The sequence below is a fragment of the Equus caballus genome, chromosome 9 (assembly GCF_041296265.1).
Source record: "Equus caballus isolate H_3958 breed thoroughbred chromosome 9, TB-T2T, whole genome shotgun sequence".
Classification (NCBI taxonomy): domain Eukaryota; kingdom Metazoa; phylum Chordata; class Mammalia; order Perissodactyla; family Equidae; genus Equus; species Equus caballus.
In genome coordinates, this window is record NC_091692.1 from 67,175,462 (window position 1) to 67,192,622 (window position 17,161).

Consider the following 17,161-nt stretch of genomic DNA (forward strand, 5'->3'; position numbering starts at 1 on the left):
TTAACAGAAGCTCAAAATGAAAAACAAGTGAAACCAAACTTCTCTGGTAGGTGGCCCAGGTAGCAACGTATGGAACTGTGCTTCCTGCCTTTTTACCCTCTGTGCTTTCTTCCCTCCATCCCCATTATGGAACAGCATGGAAGGCCTCTTTTTAGAAGAAAATTTTGCCCTATCCCGTGGAAAAAAAACCCTCAAGCTAACTTAAACCCCTAATCCTTGTTGAAATTAAAAGAGAGAGGACGCTGGTGGAGTCCAGACTCTCCCTCTCGACAATTACATGAAATCTGGCAAAGTGGTCTCCAAGATTCATTTCCCTCACCATCAAAGGAGACTAACAGTCAAGAAGACTAAGTAAATTAGGTTTACTTACTATATAGTACATAGAAGTGTGACATTATCATCAGCAGGTCATTTATCCATTCATTCATTTGAGCATATATTTATTGAGGACCTACTATGCGCCAGAAGCCATGCCAGATCCCAGGAAATCAAGATAAAAAGGCACAATCTTTGCCTTGTAGAACTCTGGTAGTGAGAAAGTCATGCAGAGTTCCTGGAGGAGATTAGGGGAAGCCTTCCAAGAGCATTTGCACAGTACCCAGAGGAAATGGTGACATGGGACTGATAATTTAGGTGGGCAAAGAGAGGAAGAAAGTTATTTCATCCTTTGAGGATGGAGCACTGCAAGGGGGGCCATGGGCATCTAGCTAAAGCTTCTATATACTGGAGAGCAGGGCTCTCCTCATGGCTCTCCATACACTCTGCTTTAAACAGACTGTCTCTATCACTACCCGTCTACAGTGTGTTATAATTATCTGTGAAATAGTGTGTTTTCATCACTACAGTGGGATCTGTTTGTTCTATATTGTGTCCCTAGCCCGTGACTGACAAATGAATGACATCCACTTAATATGTATTGAATGAAGGAATGGATGGACGATTTAATGAATAAATAGGGAGAAAGTATATAAAAGAGATGTGAGCAGGAAGACAGTGTTTGCTTACTTCAAAGTTTACTTTGGATCCTGTTCAACATACCGATAAATCCTATCTTCCAACCCACTCTTTTAGGTAAATATGAAAAGCAAATCATTTCAAGATTATGAGTTAAGATAGGCTTCTCTCACCCTAATAGGAGCAATGATTCTGCAAATAGCTATATGTCCCTGGCTTCCTCTCCACAGTATTTGGACTGTAGATGATATGTGCCATCTGGGTCTTTGGGACTTTGGAAGATGGCTCCTAATTCTTCCCCATGCACTTGAAGTACATGTGACCTCAACATGTAATCTGTACAAGGCAAGCATTTATGAGCAATGGAACATCCCAGGAATGAGCAGAGAATAAACAGAAAATTTTGTGTGAAAGAGGGATGGGAGGTGGGGGTTGGGGAAGTCTGTACAATAGGGTTTTCATCTTTTATGGACCTGGAAAACAGAGTATCTTTGGGAGAAAAAAGCTCAGGCATATATATTTTAGGTTTAACAAGCTCACAAATCAATCTGATTATTCAGCAATTCAACTAGGATCTGCTTTACATCTCGTAAACAAACACTTCTGGTTTTACCTTTTTGGGTTCTGGCATATTATTAATATAAATAGTGTAGATTCCACTTTTATTAAAACCAGCTTGATATACATCTGCACAGTCTCTAAATGGTTTCTCTTCCTCTTTTTTTCCTCCCTTTAGTAAAACTGCAAAAAAAAAAAAAAAGATTGCAATTTGTGAATAAGAATATCAGTACCGTTAGTACCCAAATGGACTCCAAGTATAGCTAAGCAAGTCTTCATTTCCTCCAAATAAACGTCAATATTGCACTTACTAAAAAATCAATCATAAAGACAATACTAGATTTTGAGCTGACTCACAAAATTACAAAATTAAAGGAAAAAGCTGTAGAGCAATTTCTAACTGAATACTTCTTACATTTTGCTTAATTTCTTAAATCTCGTTTTTCTCTATATCTTTTCCAGAACAACAACTCAAGGGACAAATGACCTGATCGTGTAATACCTCCAATTGGTAACAATTATGTCAATGTTCCTGCAAAATTTCTAAAATGTTCTTACTTACATTTCATGGGAAAGTTTTTTAAAAAATGCTGAAACATTTTTGGAGGAAGAGGAGATGAAGATATCTAATTCAAGTATAAAAATATAGTATGGAGGTTTAAAATGCTAAAAGTAGGTAGTAATGTTTCTCCATAGCTTTATATTGAAGACCTCCTAGAAATCTTTATTTAAAAAAATTCTTAAAATAATTAGATTTAGAAAGTAGAAAAGAACCTCTGACCCAATTTAACTACCTAGAAAGAAAAGGGAGGTAAACTTTGTTTTTTATTTAGTGACCTGAAGTTCAACTATCAGGCAGATGATACACGAAAAAACAAAAATGAATAAGATTTGAAATTAGGTTATATATGAGAGGAGCTCAGTAAAGGCTAGAAGTCACGGGGAAAAGTAAATTTAATTAGAGATAGTCTCTACTGAGAGCTTTATTCACTGAGCTTCACCCATTAAGTTCTTATTAATAAGATCAAAATACAAAAATGACCCATAATTAGTAGTCCTTAACTAAGGATATAAGTAGTATATTTATAAAATATTTATGATTTAGCATTTTCTAATAAACGTATGTTATTTTGGTAACTTGTCTCATTAGCCATTTTCTAGAAGTTTTTAAGATTAAGAATATTTTACTGTTTTGCCCTTAAAGTCTCATGTTATTTGATAAATATCTGCTTTCAATCACTTTGAGTCACAGTAGTCTCCATAATAAGAATACAAAAGGTAAACAATGAATCAATGCTTTTAAATTGATTTTAAATGCTCTAATAATCTAAAATACTAGCCTGACTTAAACTTAAAATGCATGATGTTACTAATTTATAGATAATTAAAAACAGTCCGATCTTGGTGGAAAGAATGACTATCTCAATATAAATATTTCAAATTTTCAAAAATAATTATATTTCAAGAAAGTGAAATATCCATGTCAGATATGTTCCCACAACAAAAATATAGAATTATAACATTTAATAGTATCATGGTTTTCTATGTAGCTCACGTTTGCACTAATGGTTTTGTCCACTTATATTAATAATTAAGTCTAAACACCACCATAACAATTGCAATATCAATGCAGAATAAGTAATCAGAGGACTGTGGGTTCATACAACAGGGGAGAAGCATTACACAGAATGTATGCAAATAGAAATTTAAAAATAAATATATGAATGCTTACTCAAAAACCATCTTTAATGGCATTGAACAGTCAATGGATTGTATAAAGGTATCGTTTTCAAAAACATCAATGCTGTTCACTTGTGCTTACTTATTTTAAGCTAATGGACTGTTACTTTTCTAAAACAAAACCTTTCTAAGTTCTAAATACTTGATGTTCTTTTGAAAAGTTGAAAATAACCAAATTAGATTTAAAAAATGGGGATGTAAAGAAATATCAACTAAAATTTATGATCCCTTGAGAGTATGAAGAACACAGGAAGATGTGGTCAACAGGAATTCACTGGTAAACCCATTTTCCTTTTCTGTGTGAGAGATGGAGAAAATCATTTATCTAAGGAGAAAATACTTCTCTTGTTGGATATACCACTTCCTGCCCTCCCTTATTTAGTTATGTAAGGAGAACACATTCCCTTCCCACTTCTCTGCCACCTTCCCTCCCCTTTTCTTTTCCTCTTCAGGAAGATGTGGGTGAAGAGGCTGTTGTGTGGGAAGAGGGAAGCTATTTCACACATATTTTCAATAACAGAGAAAAAAAGAAAAAGTTGGGTATCATCTTATTTTTATGGAAACTAATTGTATAAAAATGTTATCCAAGCTATGAATGTAAGTCCTATAACTGGAAAAGTCGTTTGAAGATCCTACCATAAAAGGTACAACTTATACTATGGATTTGTTGTTGTTATGGCAACATATCTGATGTAGATATTTCATTCTTTTGAAACATAGTTTGGTATTTTTGAAAAAATGAAATACGTTCTTTCCAGAAAAAGTCATTTTTTCCAGAAAGATGAGACTGTTTGTTTTTAATTATTTATTAATTAGCAAACATTGTGCTTGAAAGTTTGATCCAGGCTACATTTTTGAGTATTATAGCATTTAAAATCAATTTTAAAGCTCCATTCAGAGCTTACCTTTGACATTTGTATTATATACTATGCTTTGAAGAAGGCCCCTTCTATAAGGGTAGATTGACCTTCAGAGTTTTTCTTTCTTTTTTTAATCTATAAAGTGAGAAGTTTTAATCTATAAGTGAGCATATCTCTGAGGTAAGTATGTGAATTACAAAACACAGAGCAGACTGACTGAATCATAATAAGTACTCAAGAAATGGTAGTTATTATTATTGTTGTTATGGTTAATAATAATATTATTAATGGCAACATTATATTACTATTCTTTCTTCTGGACAAGACACTAGCAGGCTGCAGAAGGCTAGCGAGTCCAGCCAATGGAGTGGTGAATCCTGCTGTCTGTCATTCTGAAGTCCAGATATTGTAGCTGACTAAATGCAGGGAAGTTACAATTGACTGGGTACATTTAGGATCATATTTAACCGGCCTCTACTTGTCAAAGTTGGCTAATTGGCTTATTTTATTCATTGATTCATGTATTAATCAGGTCATACCATTGTTGTTTAAGTCTAAAAGAACCCAGGTAATCTAATCTTGCTATATATTGTAAGCTTGTATCTGAATAGTTAAGTTTTAAAGACTATTTCAGATGAAATGATATATGATGTAAATACAACACGTTGATTGAGGAGGTGTTAATCTCATAACTTTAATTTGCATGATGAATTACTTTCTTTGTTAAGTCCTGGAGAGTTCTGAAACTCAGTGTTATGATTAGATATTGTAAAACTGGACATGTAGTAACATTTTTAAAACATAGGAAGACAATAACAAAAATGAATTTACTGAACATTACACGTGTCAGAACTAAGGATACATTTTTGTAGGAGCCCTTGAGATTGAATAAGATGGAAGATAATGCCTGCGGGAATGTATGGTAAATGAGAGACAGACATGGAAAGCCTGATGGAAGAGGACAAAAGAAGTATCAACTAGACAGAGCTGGAGGAGTGACCTGGAGACCTGATACAAGTGTTTATCTATCTGTCAAAGTGGTTTAAACTTCTTATAATAATAGACTGATTTAAAAGCATGAATTAAAAATTGATCTTTATAAAAGTTCTTTCTTTGACCACATACTCTTATCTTTTCCTCTCTCATTCTTACTTAATGAATTTGTCTTTCTGCTAATTCAGAATCTAGATCCCCACCATTTACCTTCAGCCCATTCCTAGCCTCCCATTTCTTTTGTCCTACTTCCACCTCAGGGTCAGTCATTAAAGAACAGTTTAGGGAGAATTCAAAGCTCTCTGTATCTACTGACTTCCATCCATGAACCCCTTGCATGGGTGGATTCTGACCCAAGGAAGGATGTTTATTCACTTTCTCACCCTCACTTCTAGATTGGAAATACTAAAGTGAGGTTATTTACTGCCATCCAAATGCATGTTTTTGAACTTCAGCTGTGCTCTCCATGCTGCTCAGACAAACCCTTGGTCATTTCTAATAGACTTTTGATTACATTTCGTGAAGAATGTATTTCAAATCTTTCCACTTTTTTCAAGACTAAATCTCACTGCTATCTTCTCTCACTCTTCACATATAACCTTGTTTTAAGGTTTACTATGAAGGTCAAAGCCATTTGACATGTCTTGACCTTCTTCCTCTTTTCTATAGAAGCTGTCTTTGCTGATCCTTCCCCTTGCTTTATGTGTTGAACTCTCTTAGTCCCTTTTCTACTTCTTTAATTGTGCTTTCTCTTTCATCTTCTTTAGGTTATCTTCCTCTCCTCACTTACCATATAGATGTCCACCAAAATTCTGTTCTTGGATGTCTATTCCTTATAAATCTACTCTTTTTGCAAACTATCTATCATGGCTTCAAACTTCTACAAAGAAGATTTCCAAGATGCAAGCATTTTTGACACTGTGTATTTGATTCATTCTTGACCTCTAGATCTGTATTTCTACTTGTCTATGGGGCAGTTCCTACTGCTACCTCAACTTTCCTTTGTTTAGTGTTGCCTAATCTTTCCAAATTCTATTCAATCTCTTTCTCTTACTGGTCCCACTATCCCCTTTTAGTTGTCATCAGTTAAAAATTAATGAAAGTCTAAATATAAGACAAATAGACTGAGTCTTTTCAATCAGTTTTTCAATTAAAAAGCCTGCCTTCCGACCCTCTTAGTTTAGTCCATTGCATATTAACTTAACAAATGTTGATAAAACATCTTCTATTTGCATGACTTTTCCTAGGCAATGGAGATATAGACATAAGAAAACCACAACCTGCTCTTAACGTGATCACAATAATGATCATGTTAAGATGATGGGAGAAAACCTACTATATTAGTGGGTCTTCTATGATAGCTCATGATAACTATATCCATGTTTAGTATCATCCATGATAGAGGAAAACCCAACTCAAGGTTGCTTAAGCAAAAAGATAATCCATTGAATCATATAATATATGTTCATATATTAAATATGTTCGTATATATATGTTCATATATATTATATATGAACATAATTGAACAATCTAGGATAGAGTTTTAGGTAAAGCATGATCAGGTTTCAAACAACATGAATAGGAATTGGTTTATCTTTTTCCTGATTCACTTGTTATTGACTCTCTACCCGGTCACAAGATGGCTAGCAATATAATGTTTCCAGTTTAAATATAGCACCAGAGAGAGACAATGCACAAAATTGCTATCTTGGAGGTGTGGATCAAGTGCATCGGGAGTACGTAGGGAGCATACACTCTGTCTGCCAGGTAGACCTGCGGAAAGCTATTCAGGAAGAGATAACACCTGAATGAATAAAACATGTAAAAAAGCTTACCTGAACTAAATTATAAGAGGCTGCTATGCCAGTTCAAAGACTTTACCCACACCAATATCAGCAAAGAGATCTAGCAAGCCTTAGGAAGGAATCATTATTCATTCTTTTCATTTAGTCTTATCTGTCCAACCAAATCTTTGTGATCTAAAAGGAAAGAATAGGGACACGAGCAGGTGCACGTCTATCTTTCACCAGCCGACATTCAGTCAATAAGCAATTTGACTCCAGGAGCTGTTGACTTTATCTAGCTCTTCCTTTCAGTTGCCGGGCCAATTTCAATCCAGATGGTGTGTCTGCCACCAGGATGACTTCAAGGAAGAACCATGAAAGCTGCGGCAGAGGGTCACTTCAATTCAGATGAACCCTCAAGAGAAAACTTCCTGGAATGTGGAATTGGTAATTCTGAGTCTTAGCAAACTTAGCAGAGAACACGGAAGGCAATTATCCCTGCTACCAGAGATAATGTAAAAAGCCAAAGTCCTTGATGCTACTCTTTTCCTAAAAAGTTGCTAAAAGGGATCAATTCTTCAAACATTCTTTTTAAATCTTAGATGTGGCTAATGGTTCATATCTCTCGAGTATTTAAGAAACATCAGAATGTATGTGGATCAAGTGATTGGTTTAAGGATTATCCTTGTAGTACTTTTTCGGCCATCACTGTTAGGGAGATAATAGTACCAGGAATTGGCCTTAAATCTGTGATTTTCAATACAACAGGTCACTGAGTTAATTGAGCATACAGATAAGTAAAATGACATATCTGACAAAGTACAAACAATTGATTGATTGTAATCTGTACTCTTCAGCCAGGTGTGTGGGCATTTTATGGAAAGACCATTTGAAGATACTCTTTGGAATCCTAATTTATCCGAAAGGCCTTTTAGAAGTGGAGAACGGTAATACCTTGCATTTCAGCGGTGTGGAAAAATTAAAAGAAGGCTTGCAGGCCATATTCAATATTTCAATATTTTGTAGGTAGATGTGAGGGTGAGAGAGACTTACCAATGATTTCATAAATGCATATCACATATGTATAGCTACATAAATACATAAAAGCTTTATGCTTCTACATTGAAAATTTCAAAGTTTGTATTTGATTTCATATAAACATATGCATATGAACCTAAATATCTGTGGGTTTATATCTCAACATGATTGTTTTTAACCTACAAAAATGGCAATCGTATATGATTTAATCTAATATATATACGTATAAATGTACGTATGCATATATAAAATATGAATTGCTATATCACAATATAACAAACATGTGATATATTCTATTTGTAAATAAATTTGAATTGTTGAGTTAAGTAGCTAAAAGCTCTCTTTTTTAAAATGTATTATTCGTTTTCTCCATAGTCCCCCCACCCCTGGCATAAGGGAACACAAGAACATCATTTACTTACTGCATTATTATTTTAATTAAATTTTTGCAAAAAGAACTATTTTTCCTCTCGTTTAAATTCTTTAGGTGTATATATTTTGTAGGTAATCTGTAAAATCTTAACTATCCATCATCTTCTTGGTGGAACTATAATAATCATGATCATAACAAAATCAACCAGAATTAATGGAACACTTACTATGTGCTCAACTCTGAATTTCTCGTGCTAAGTATGTTTTATATGCTTCATTTCATTTAATGCTCATAAATATCTTGAGGCGGATTTATCAATATATGGTTTTATATATGAGGAAACTGGATCTCAGAGGTGCTATCTGACTTCACCAAAACTTATAGGTAGTGAAAGTCTTTAACTAAGAAGCCAAGAACCTTAACTACTTTTTACTGACTTCTGGAGCAAAGTCAAACCCAAATAGAACTCCAATGAGTTATCTGTCACAGAGTCCCCAGCAATATTTAGCTGACTAGGTCACACCCAGGGTCTTGGGTGACTCAGGACAAGACTTAATTCTGAATGGATACAGGCTCTTCTCATGCAAGTAGGAAGTATGGGAAGAGTGACAGGAGGCAGAAATGAGAAGAAAGCAGAAAAATGTTGAGAAGAAGATAGAAGAGAGGCATAGGCAGCAGAATTATCTGTGAGATGGGAACTCTCAGCAGAAATGTGAAGCAGCGATGGCCCACAACTTCAAAAGCTAATGCAGAATTAGGAAGTAAGAGGTCCCTGAGCAGCCATACTGGATTTAATAATGTCCATACCCTAAAGCCATGCTGACCAGGATTTACCCCCATTAGTTTTAGATATTATTCTCACAAGCCTCATTGCTTGATTCCCAGCCTATGGACTATTTGCTAGAAGCCACAAGTTTAGAGCAAAGGCCAGTCTTGAAGGTGAGAGTAGGCATATGTGTATGTGTTTGTGTGGGAGTGTGTTTGCATTCATCTTCTAGAATCAAGCACGAAGACAAAGAGAAAATGGATAATTTAAAGCTTTCTGTGTGTATAAGGAAAAGACAGTACATTTTTAAAAGTAGGCCAAAATAAGAAATGATAATGGTTTGGGCAAGTATATAAGATAAGGGATAAATTATATGCTTTTCCAAAGGCATCGTGGTAGTATGATGCAAGTTAATTCTACTGATAATGAATTAAGTTATTAGAAAAAGCTTTAATTTTATTTAATCTTCTCTTAGAGGAAAAATAGGAGAGAAGATATAAACAACGCAGGATGTTTATCATCACAATATTTTTCAATTTTCTTAAAATGTTACTACTTAAAAAGATACATTTTAACTCTCTGGAGAATATATTACCCATTATGTATAACTGTAGGTGTATATATATATATATATATATATATATATATATATATACACATTTTTAATGACATCATGATATATGCATAAGTTAATAAACTGTTAAGTCTATGTGGACATGCAAAGCACTCTATGCCATAGGTGGATTTTTATGGTACTCTTTTTTTAGTTTAGAATATTGAAACATCAAATAATTCTACATATTTCTACTTTATTTTGATTCGTGTATTTAAATAAATTTTCTAATGCTTCTCTAGTGTGAAATGACTTATGCACATGATTGAATGCATATTCAATGTAAAGCAACTAAGAATAAAAAAATTGACTAAATGTTGAAAATGGATTTATACACAACTTTTGTTTAATTGAATGATCATTCATTTTTCATAAAATTCATTTCTGTGTTTTCCCTTTGGGCCCCAGATGAGCAGTTATGAGTGCTACGTGACGCTTGCCATTTGTTTGGAAAGTCATTTTGTTAACAAAGATATTGCAGGTGTTTCATGTTTGTTAATTTCCCACGTAATGTTTTCAGCCTGACTGTAATATATTGATTTTGAACAAAGGATTTCCTATGCACATGAGAAAGCTTCAAGGGCATGTTTTGTGCCCTTTTATGAGTAGACAAATCATTGATTTCAGCAAAAGCCATTAAAAATGGAATGAAAGTCCTTGGGTTTTGCTGTAAACATAGAAAGTAGTTGCCAGATGCTTTTAAAAACTGACCAAAAAACCCCACAACATCTTCATTTTGAAGTTTTAAATAAATAAAGGCTGACTGTCACCATCGGTATGTCACTTTAATTCTTACTCTTGTAGTGAAATATACTTGAAGAATAGTGCTTAATTGCCAGCTGAGGCTCTACATGCGATTCTGCTCTGAACTTAGGGCTTCCTCAGTAATTATGATTGATGTCAAATCATGAGAATTTATGGAATGATGATGGAAGTCATACAATTTGCAGGTCTGTGTAGGACACCAGGCAAACCTAAGGTGTATGGTACTTTTATGTCAAGCAACCTGGCAGCAGTGCTGGGTCTAGAACTCAGATGTCCAGATTCTTGTTCCTTCTAGACCACCATGTCCTGCCCTCTAGATGGTGTATGTCATAGCTGCTCCAAGACACTGGTGAGGAGACCATCTCGATCTAAGTCCTAGTTCTAGGGACGTGGGTAGGATTAATTACGGTTGAGATTCAGTTTATTTGTGCATTTGTAACTGTGTACATGAGGCTGAAACAACGGCAAAACCTTTCTTTGGAACCAAATCTCCATTACAGTTAAACCCACGGTCCAATTTCGCTGTTCTACAGGAACTCATGCTGGTTGTGAAAACGCAATGTTCATACCTAAAAATAGTCATGAATACACGCAAAGACAGGATAAAATTAAAAGCGGTTTGACTTAATTGATATTGCATTTAATAATTTAAATTCATTGAAAATTTTATGATTTACTTATCTGTTCTTGGTAGGTCACATATTAATGTGATTCCTTGTCAGAGACAGTGCCACTCAGAACATGGACGTCCAAGCCAGAGGTGGGTGAGATGCCAATGCACATAGACTTAGTCATGATGCTGGTATTCTTTAGTTGAAAATAATGATAAACTCCCATAGGAAGCTAAAAATGTTTTTTTATCAATAGTTTTAAAGGTTCTTTGCATTTGTCTTTGAGAAAACTCTTATGCTAAAAATCAATATTTTGTTTATATATATTGAAGCCTAACTGTACAGTTGCACTATTTCTCAGGGTTTATTTCTTTTTTCTCAGTTCCTAAAGCATAAGAAATTTCATGAAGGTTTCACTCTATGGTTTATGTGATGCAAACATTGAATTATGTTAATAACATGTTTTTCTCTTATTTTCTCTCTAAGTATAGGTGCTATTTGGCTCAGTGTAAAGCACCACAGCTTATCTGTAACTAATGTCCACTGCCCCATTATGATCCTGGACTTAGAAAATATCTGTTGAATTGGACTTAAATGTGGATGAGTCCAGGAAATGACTTAGTTAAAATTCTATTCAAAATATTTTGTGCTTCTTTGCTTTCGCCAATCAGGCCATGAAAAGCACAAGAGAAGACGGAACGGAGTTTGCTCATGGTAATGTTGGAACATCAAGGCAACACTTTTCTTTTGTGGCCTTTCACCCTGGTAACTTCCAGACCCAGCTGGAACCAGGAGATATCCCTTTTCAGATAGCCTAGTTTCTGAATTTGAAACTCTAATTCCAAAAGAGAATTAACCACAAAATTTCAAATCTCCCCCGAAAGATGTGGTTTAGAAATAGTTCATGGGAGAGGTCAAGGACTGTATTATTTTTATTTTGTTATCATTAGTTTGGCTATCTGCTATTCACACAATTTTTTTAATAGAAATTATGACTTTTCAAAAGGCAGATAACACGCTTCATCAAAAAGGAGAAATATACCATTTCCAAAAATAAATAGTTACTTTCCCCTTAAGCCATTGGGTTTTATGAAAGGAAGTGCTAGAAGTGTGGTTCATTTTAAGGAAATTGTAAATGTTTGACATATAATTTTCTGTCAAGATAAAGCATTTTCCTCATTAAATGGGAACAAGTGCTCTCTGTAGCGTTCACCGGATGACTTCCTGTATTTTTCTTTCTTTTTCCACCTAATGTTAAATTGTGCATTACAAGTAGTCAACGAAAAACCAAATATTTTACTCAGTCAATGAAAATGATATTTTCTATTTTTATCAATGTTTATATGAGTGACATTCAAAATGTTTTAATTTCCTCCCATCGCTTGTGATGTTTTTAGAGTGGTTCTTAACTCAAGGGACTTGCGAGAGTTCAAAGTGTCTCATCCCTTGACTGAATGATTTACTTCACAAACTCAACAGACACTGCACGGGAGGTAAATTCCTTTCAGATGGTAGAATTGTTCTGAGAACAGAGCCAAATGTCTCCTCAGCACTGGGAAGGAAGCAAATGCCTCATTTCCCCTTTTCTGAAGGCCACAGGACTGAAAGTAATGATCAAACGTTCCATACCACTGCAATCAGCCTCTGGGAAAGACACTTTAAACCAAATAATTTAGATCACTTAAAAATTTGTAGTATCAGTCATTGTGTCTTTCAGATGATGTGAAAGGAGTTTTTAAAATGAATTTCATGAGAAGCTCTTTATAATTTGAAATTTGAGCTTCATATTAGGGAACTAAGTACATAAATATGCTTGGGTCTCTTGCCATTTATTTTTAAGTTACTTTTATTCTTCTCTACCCTGTGTGCCTTTCTACCCAAAACTGCTGCCGGTCCTTTCATATTCAAGTTTCTTGGATGTGGGTAGATAACATTTTCCACTTTTACTTCCTCCTATTCATTTCAGTCTTTGACCTATGCAACTGAGCCATATACTTCACCCAAACTCTTCCTTCAGAAGGTCACTTCCCAGTTTCAAATTTCACTTTTCAGTCTTTTTTTTTTTTTGTATTTGACCTTTCTGCTTATTTGCCACTAATCTAAGATCTTTCATAACAGTCTTTTCTCCCTGCCATAACACTGCTCACTACTGGTTTTTCCCCTAATTCTGTTTTCTTTTTGGTCGCTTTTTATCTATCCTTTAAAGAACTCCCAGTTTTCTGTCTTTGATTTTACATTCTTATTACTATAAAATGAATTCATAATCTTAGTATGTAAATTCTCTGAAATTGTACATAAACTTGTGCCTGGGTATTTGCACTAAGGGGGAAAGAAAGTTAGGCTAGTTTTTATTAGATTCTCAAACACATCTATAATCCCCTCAATGGTTGAGTCATTGCTTTATACGCACTTTCAAGGATTTCACTTGCTGCACGGCTTTCCCACTTGTCTCCTCTGAGGACAATCTGGTTATCCAGATTTCACTCGTGAATTCCTGATTCCTATTCCTCTGCCTTCCAGATTCTAATTGTCCTACAGTCACCTCAGCCAATACGCCCAAAACTAAACTCACCTTCCCCGTTTAACCTGCTTCTCTTCACATGTTGTCGATTTTAAGGAATATCATCAACATCTTCTCAGCTACTCAACCCCAGAAATTTGGAAGCTCTATTTGACTCTACTTCTAGTAAGTTGTTATTTCTTGTTGATTCTAATTCTTCTTTGTTCACAGATTTCCCCTCCACCTGTGTTTCCATTTACCCCGTTTGATCTTGCCAACATTATTTCTCTCCTAGAAGATCCTTTTGAGAATCTGTTGAAAATCATTGTCAACTCTACTTTCCCTCACCATCCTAGAACAGTGGATAAAGTACAGATTCCAGAACCAGACTCTCTGGGCTCAAATTTCACCTTGCTCACTTGATAGCACTGTGAAATTTGGAAATTATTTACCTCTCTGTGCTTAGTTGCTTTATCTGTCATATAAGGTTAGTAATAGCACCTAGCTTATAGAGTTATCAGAATTAAATGAGTTGATATATGCAAAGAGCTCAGAATATTAGCTTGTACTCTTCTAAGTATTTGTTAATATTTTAATAATGGCAAGAACACCTATATGGTCCCTCTGTTTCCAAGCTTGTCAACTTTCCAATATATTCTTCCTATATCATGACTGGGGTAACTTTTCTAAAATGCAAATGTCACCTTTGTCCTGATATATTGACAATGACTCCTTATTGCTTTCAGGTAAAAAAGGCAGCTTCTTTGCTCTCCTCAGTTCACCTCTCTAACCTCATCTTTCCCTGTTCTCCTGCCTTTGATTCTGAGATTTATGCTATTCATTTGGATGTACGCTCCCGCCCAACCCCCGTTCCCATGACTCCTGGCAAACAGACATGTTGTTTGAGCTCTCTGGAGTAAGATCTGTTTTCTTTATTTTGAAGACTCAATTATTATCTCCCCGTTAGAGCCATCCTGCCTATGTTTTAATCCTGGATCCACCTTTTCCAGCTATGTAACCTTGAGCAAATTATTCAAGTTCCCTGTAGAATTTATAAGATGAGGCTAACCATAGTAGTTCCCTCATACTGTTGTGAAGACTAACTACTGTTGTTGTGATATACAGCTTAAGCAATGCCTGAATCATAATAAGCGTTCAACAAAATCCTTAAAAAGACTCTGCAGACGCTGGATTCTGTGTTCATCCTTCTGTCTCTGCCATGATTTTAATATTTCTCCTGTGTGTTGTTAGTGCCCTGGCCTCACCTCTAGCAAACAATTATGAAATATCGTTGTTTATCTGTCTCTTTCCCCACCAAATTCTAGTTACCTTGAAGCCACAGATTGAATTATATCTGTCCCCTCTTCCCTGATCTGAACAGTATCTGGTGTGCTATAGGAACTCAGCAAATATTTGTTAAGTAAAAAATGCGTGAATATCCTCATCCCCAGAAAAGAATCTCAAACAGAACAGTTGTTGCATAACTATTTTTTGAATGAATGGATAAATTTTATTAATCACATCTTGGTCTAGCAGGAGTATGCTCCAAGCTGATCTGGACAGTAAGACAATCAGCCCATGTAATTTTATGATGGAGCCTAAATCCTACTTTCTTTTAAACTTTTCTTTCTTCCCTTTTTTTATGCTTTGTTAGTAATTAAATTCTTGATCACATAATATGATGTTTGCCTTGTGTATGCTGATCATGTGATGATGTTTTAATTACCTCTGAACATAGATGACTAGTGAAAGTTTGATAGTCACTGTGCCTGATTATCTTCCCCAAAAGAATTCTAAGCCTTGTTTCCATGCCATTATCAATGTAAACTATTTAATTCCTGCCATAACTGTGAATTACCAAAAACCTAAAGCAATCATCTAAGCTCTGACACTATGAAAACATTGAGGGCAATATTTCTTTGGTGGGCAATGATTCTACAAATAAATGCAACCAAATGTTTGCAGACAAAGGTTAGACAAAAATGAATGTGTTACTCAGAAGTCTTACAATATGGATGCAATTTAGTATGAAATGACTATTTGCCTCAGACATCACTATTGCCTATTCAGAAAAAGAAGAAGAATGTTTGGTGAATTATTTCAGAAAATGTATTTATTAATTGTATTTAGCTTAAATGGATCTCATGACATTAGTAGGAAAAGTTCTGTGAAACTAAATAAAAATATTCCCTATATGCAAAGATTGATTTATAGTCCCTAGGCCAAATGCATGATTGGGAAAAGGATAAATTTCCTTTTCTTACTTTTACCATATAACTTTAGTGAGTTATAAGCACTTTAGAAAACATAAAAATAAAAATAACTACAATCTTTTGAGCATTTACTATGGATAGGCATCAATGCTATGTGTTTTACATAAACCTCTTTTAATTCTTGCTATAAAACCATCAAGTATGTATTATGATCCCATCTTAGAGATAAGAAAACTGAAGCTAAAAGAAGCTGCTTGGATGATTGTCAACAGTCACTCACCCTGGAGCATTATATTCAGACATTTTCTGTGAAAGAAATTTTATTTATAGATAGCACTTAATAAATTTGTGTGTAGTTAAATCTTGTCACTTGGAGAAGGAACTAAAATTTAATGAGTCAGTTACGTCATGTGCTCTTTGCTTTTATAGGCAGTATCTAATTTAATTCTTTCCTTATCACTGTGAAGTAGACACAATTATCTTGACTTTATAAATGATGAAGCAGCTTCCTAAAGGTTTAATTAGTTGCCAATGACAGAAAAAACCCACTAAAAATTTATTTTCTTGCCTTGTAGTATTATATTCAGGCTGTCACCATAAATGACTGAGTCAAGTTGGAACCAGAGGAAACTTAAGGTCTATTAACAGTTTTGGCTTTTTGGATTATAACACAGTTCATGATGATTTTGCAAAATCTTTTAGAAGACTACTCTTTGAGTTTTTGAAATATGCATTTTAGAAAATTGATGCATTTATTGTGGTGTATTGATTTTGGCAACTTTGTATATATCTAAATTTCAAAGTAGAATATTTACATGTAAGCTTTTGATAAGTAATAAATCCATTTGATAAATGAATTTTTGGTCATAAAATTAGGGAAAAGTTTTTACTTATGTGTTTTAGAATTAGAATGAAATAAAAGTTCGTTTTAGCAACTGGTATTTAATCCAGTATTGCCATTTAAAACTTTAAAGTCACCATAACTAAATACTATGGCACCAGTGAAAATGAAGATATGCAGAGAATTAAAATCTTAATCGATGCCTTAGTGAGAGGCATTTTGTGTCTCTTACGAGTCCTTAAATGACCAAATATTTAGTTAGAGTACTAAACTGTGGGATTAAAGAAAAAAATATTAACAAGAAGCAAATAAAATCTGTGGTTATGAGACCACAGAACATTGGAAAATAGGGCAATCAGCTTATGGTAGGATCACAAGTGCTGTAGTTAAATCAGGATTTATTTTAGGATTGTATCATTAAAAAGAAAATATTTATCTAGAGGCCTGAAGTATTAGGCAATTTCTGTCTCGAGTATTACTTTTTTTATTTTTGGATATGCTATATCATGGAACAGACAGAGGTACTTTTCTCACACCCTGAGTGGATGTTAA

At 34.5% G+C, this 17,161-nt stretch overlaps 1 protein-coding gene across 6 annotated transcripts in view; it reads right to left on the minus strand.

The window, feature by feature from the left end:
- ANGPT1 (angiopoietin 1) overlaps positions 1-17,161 on the minus strand; it is a 241,066-nt gene that overhangs the window by 53,182 nt on the left and 170,723 nt on the right. For all 6 annotated transcript variants that reach the window (XM_005613250.4, XM_001494946.7, XM_023648861.2 and 3 more), the window contains exon 5: positions 1,568-1,695. In XM_005613250.4, the coding sequence (XP_005613307.1) occupies positions 1,568-1,695 (128 nt within the window). The remainder of the gene's footprint in view (positions 1-1,567; positions 1,696-17,161) is intronic.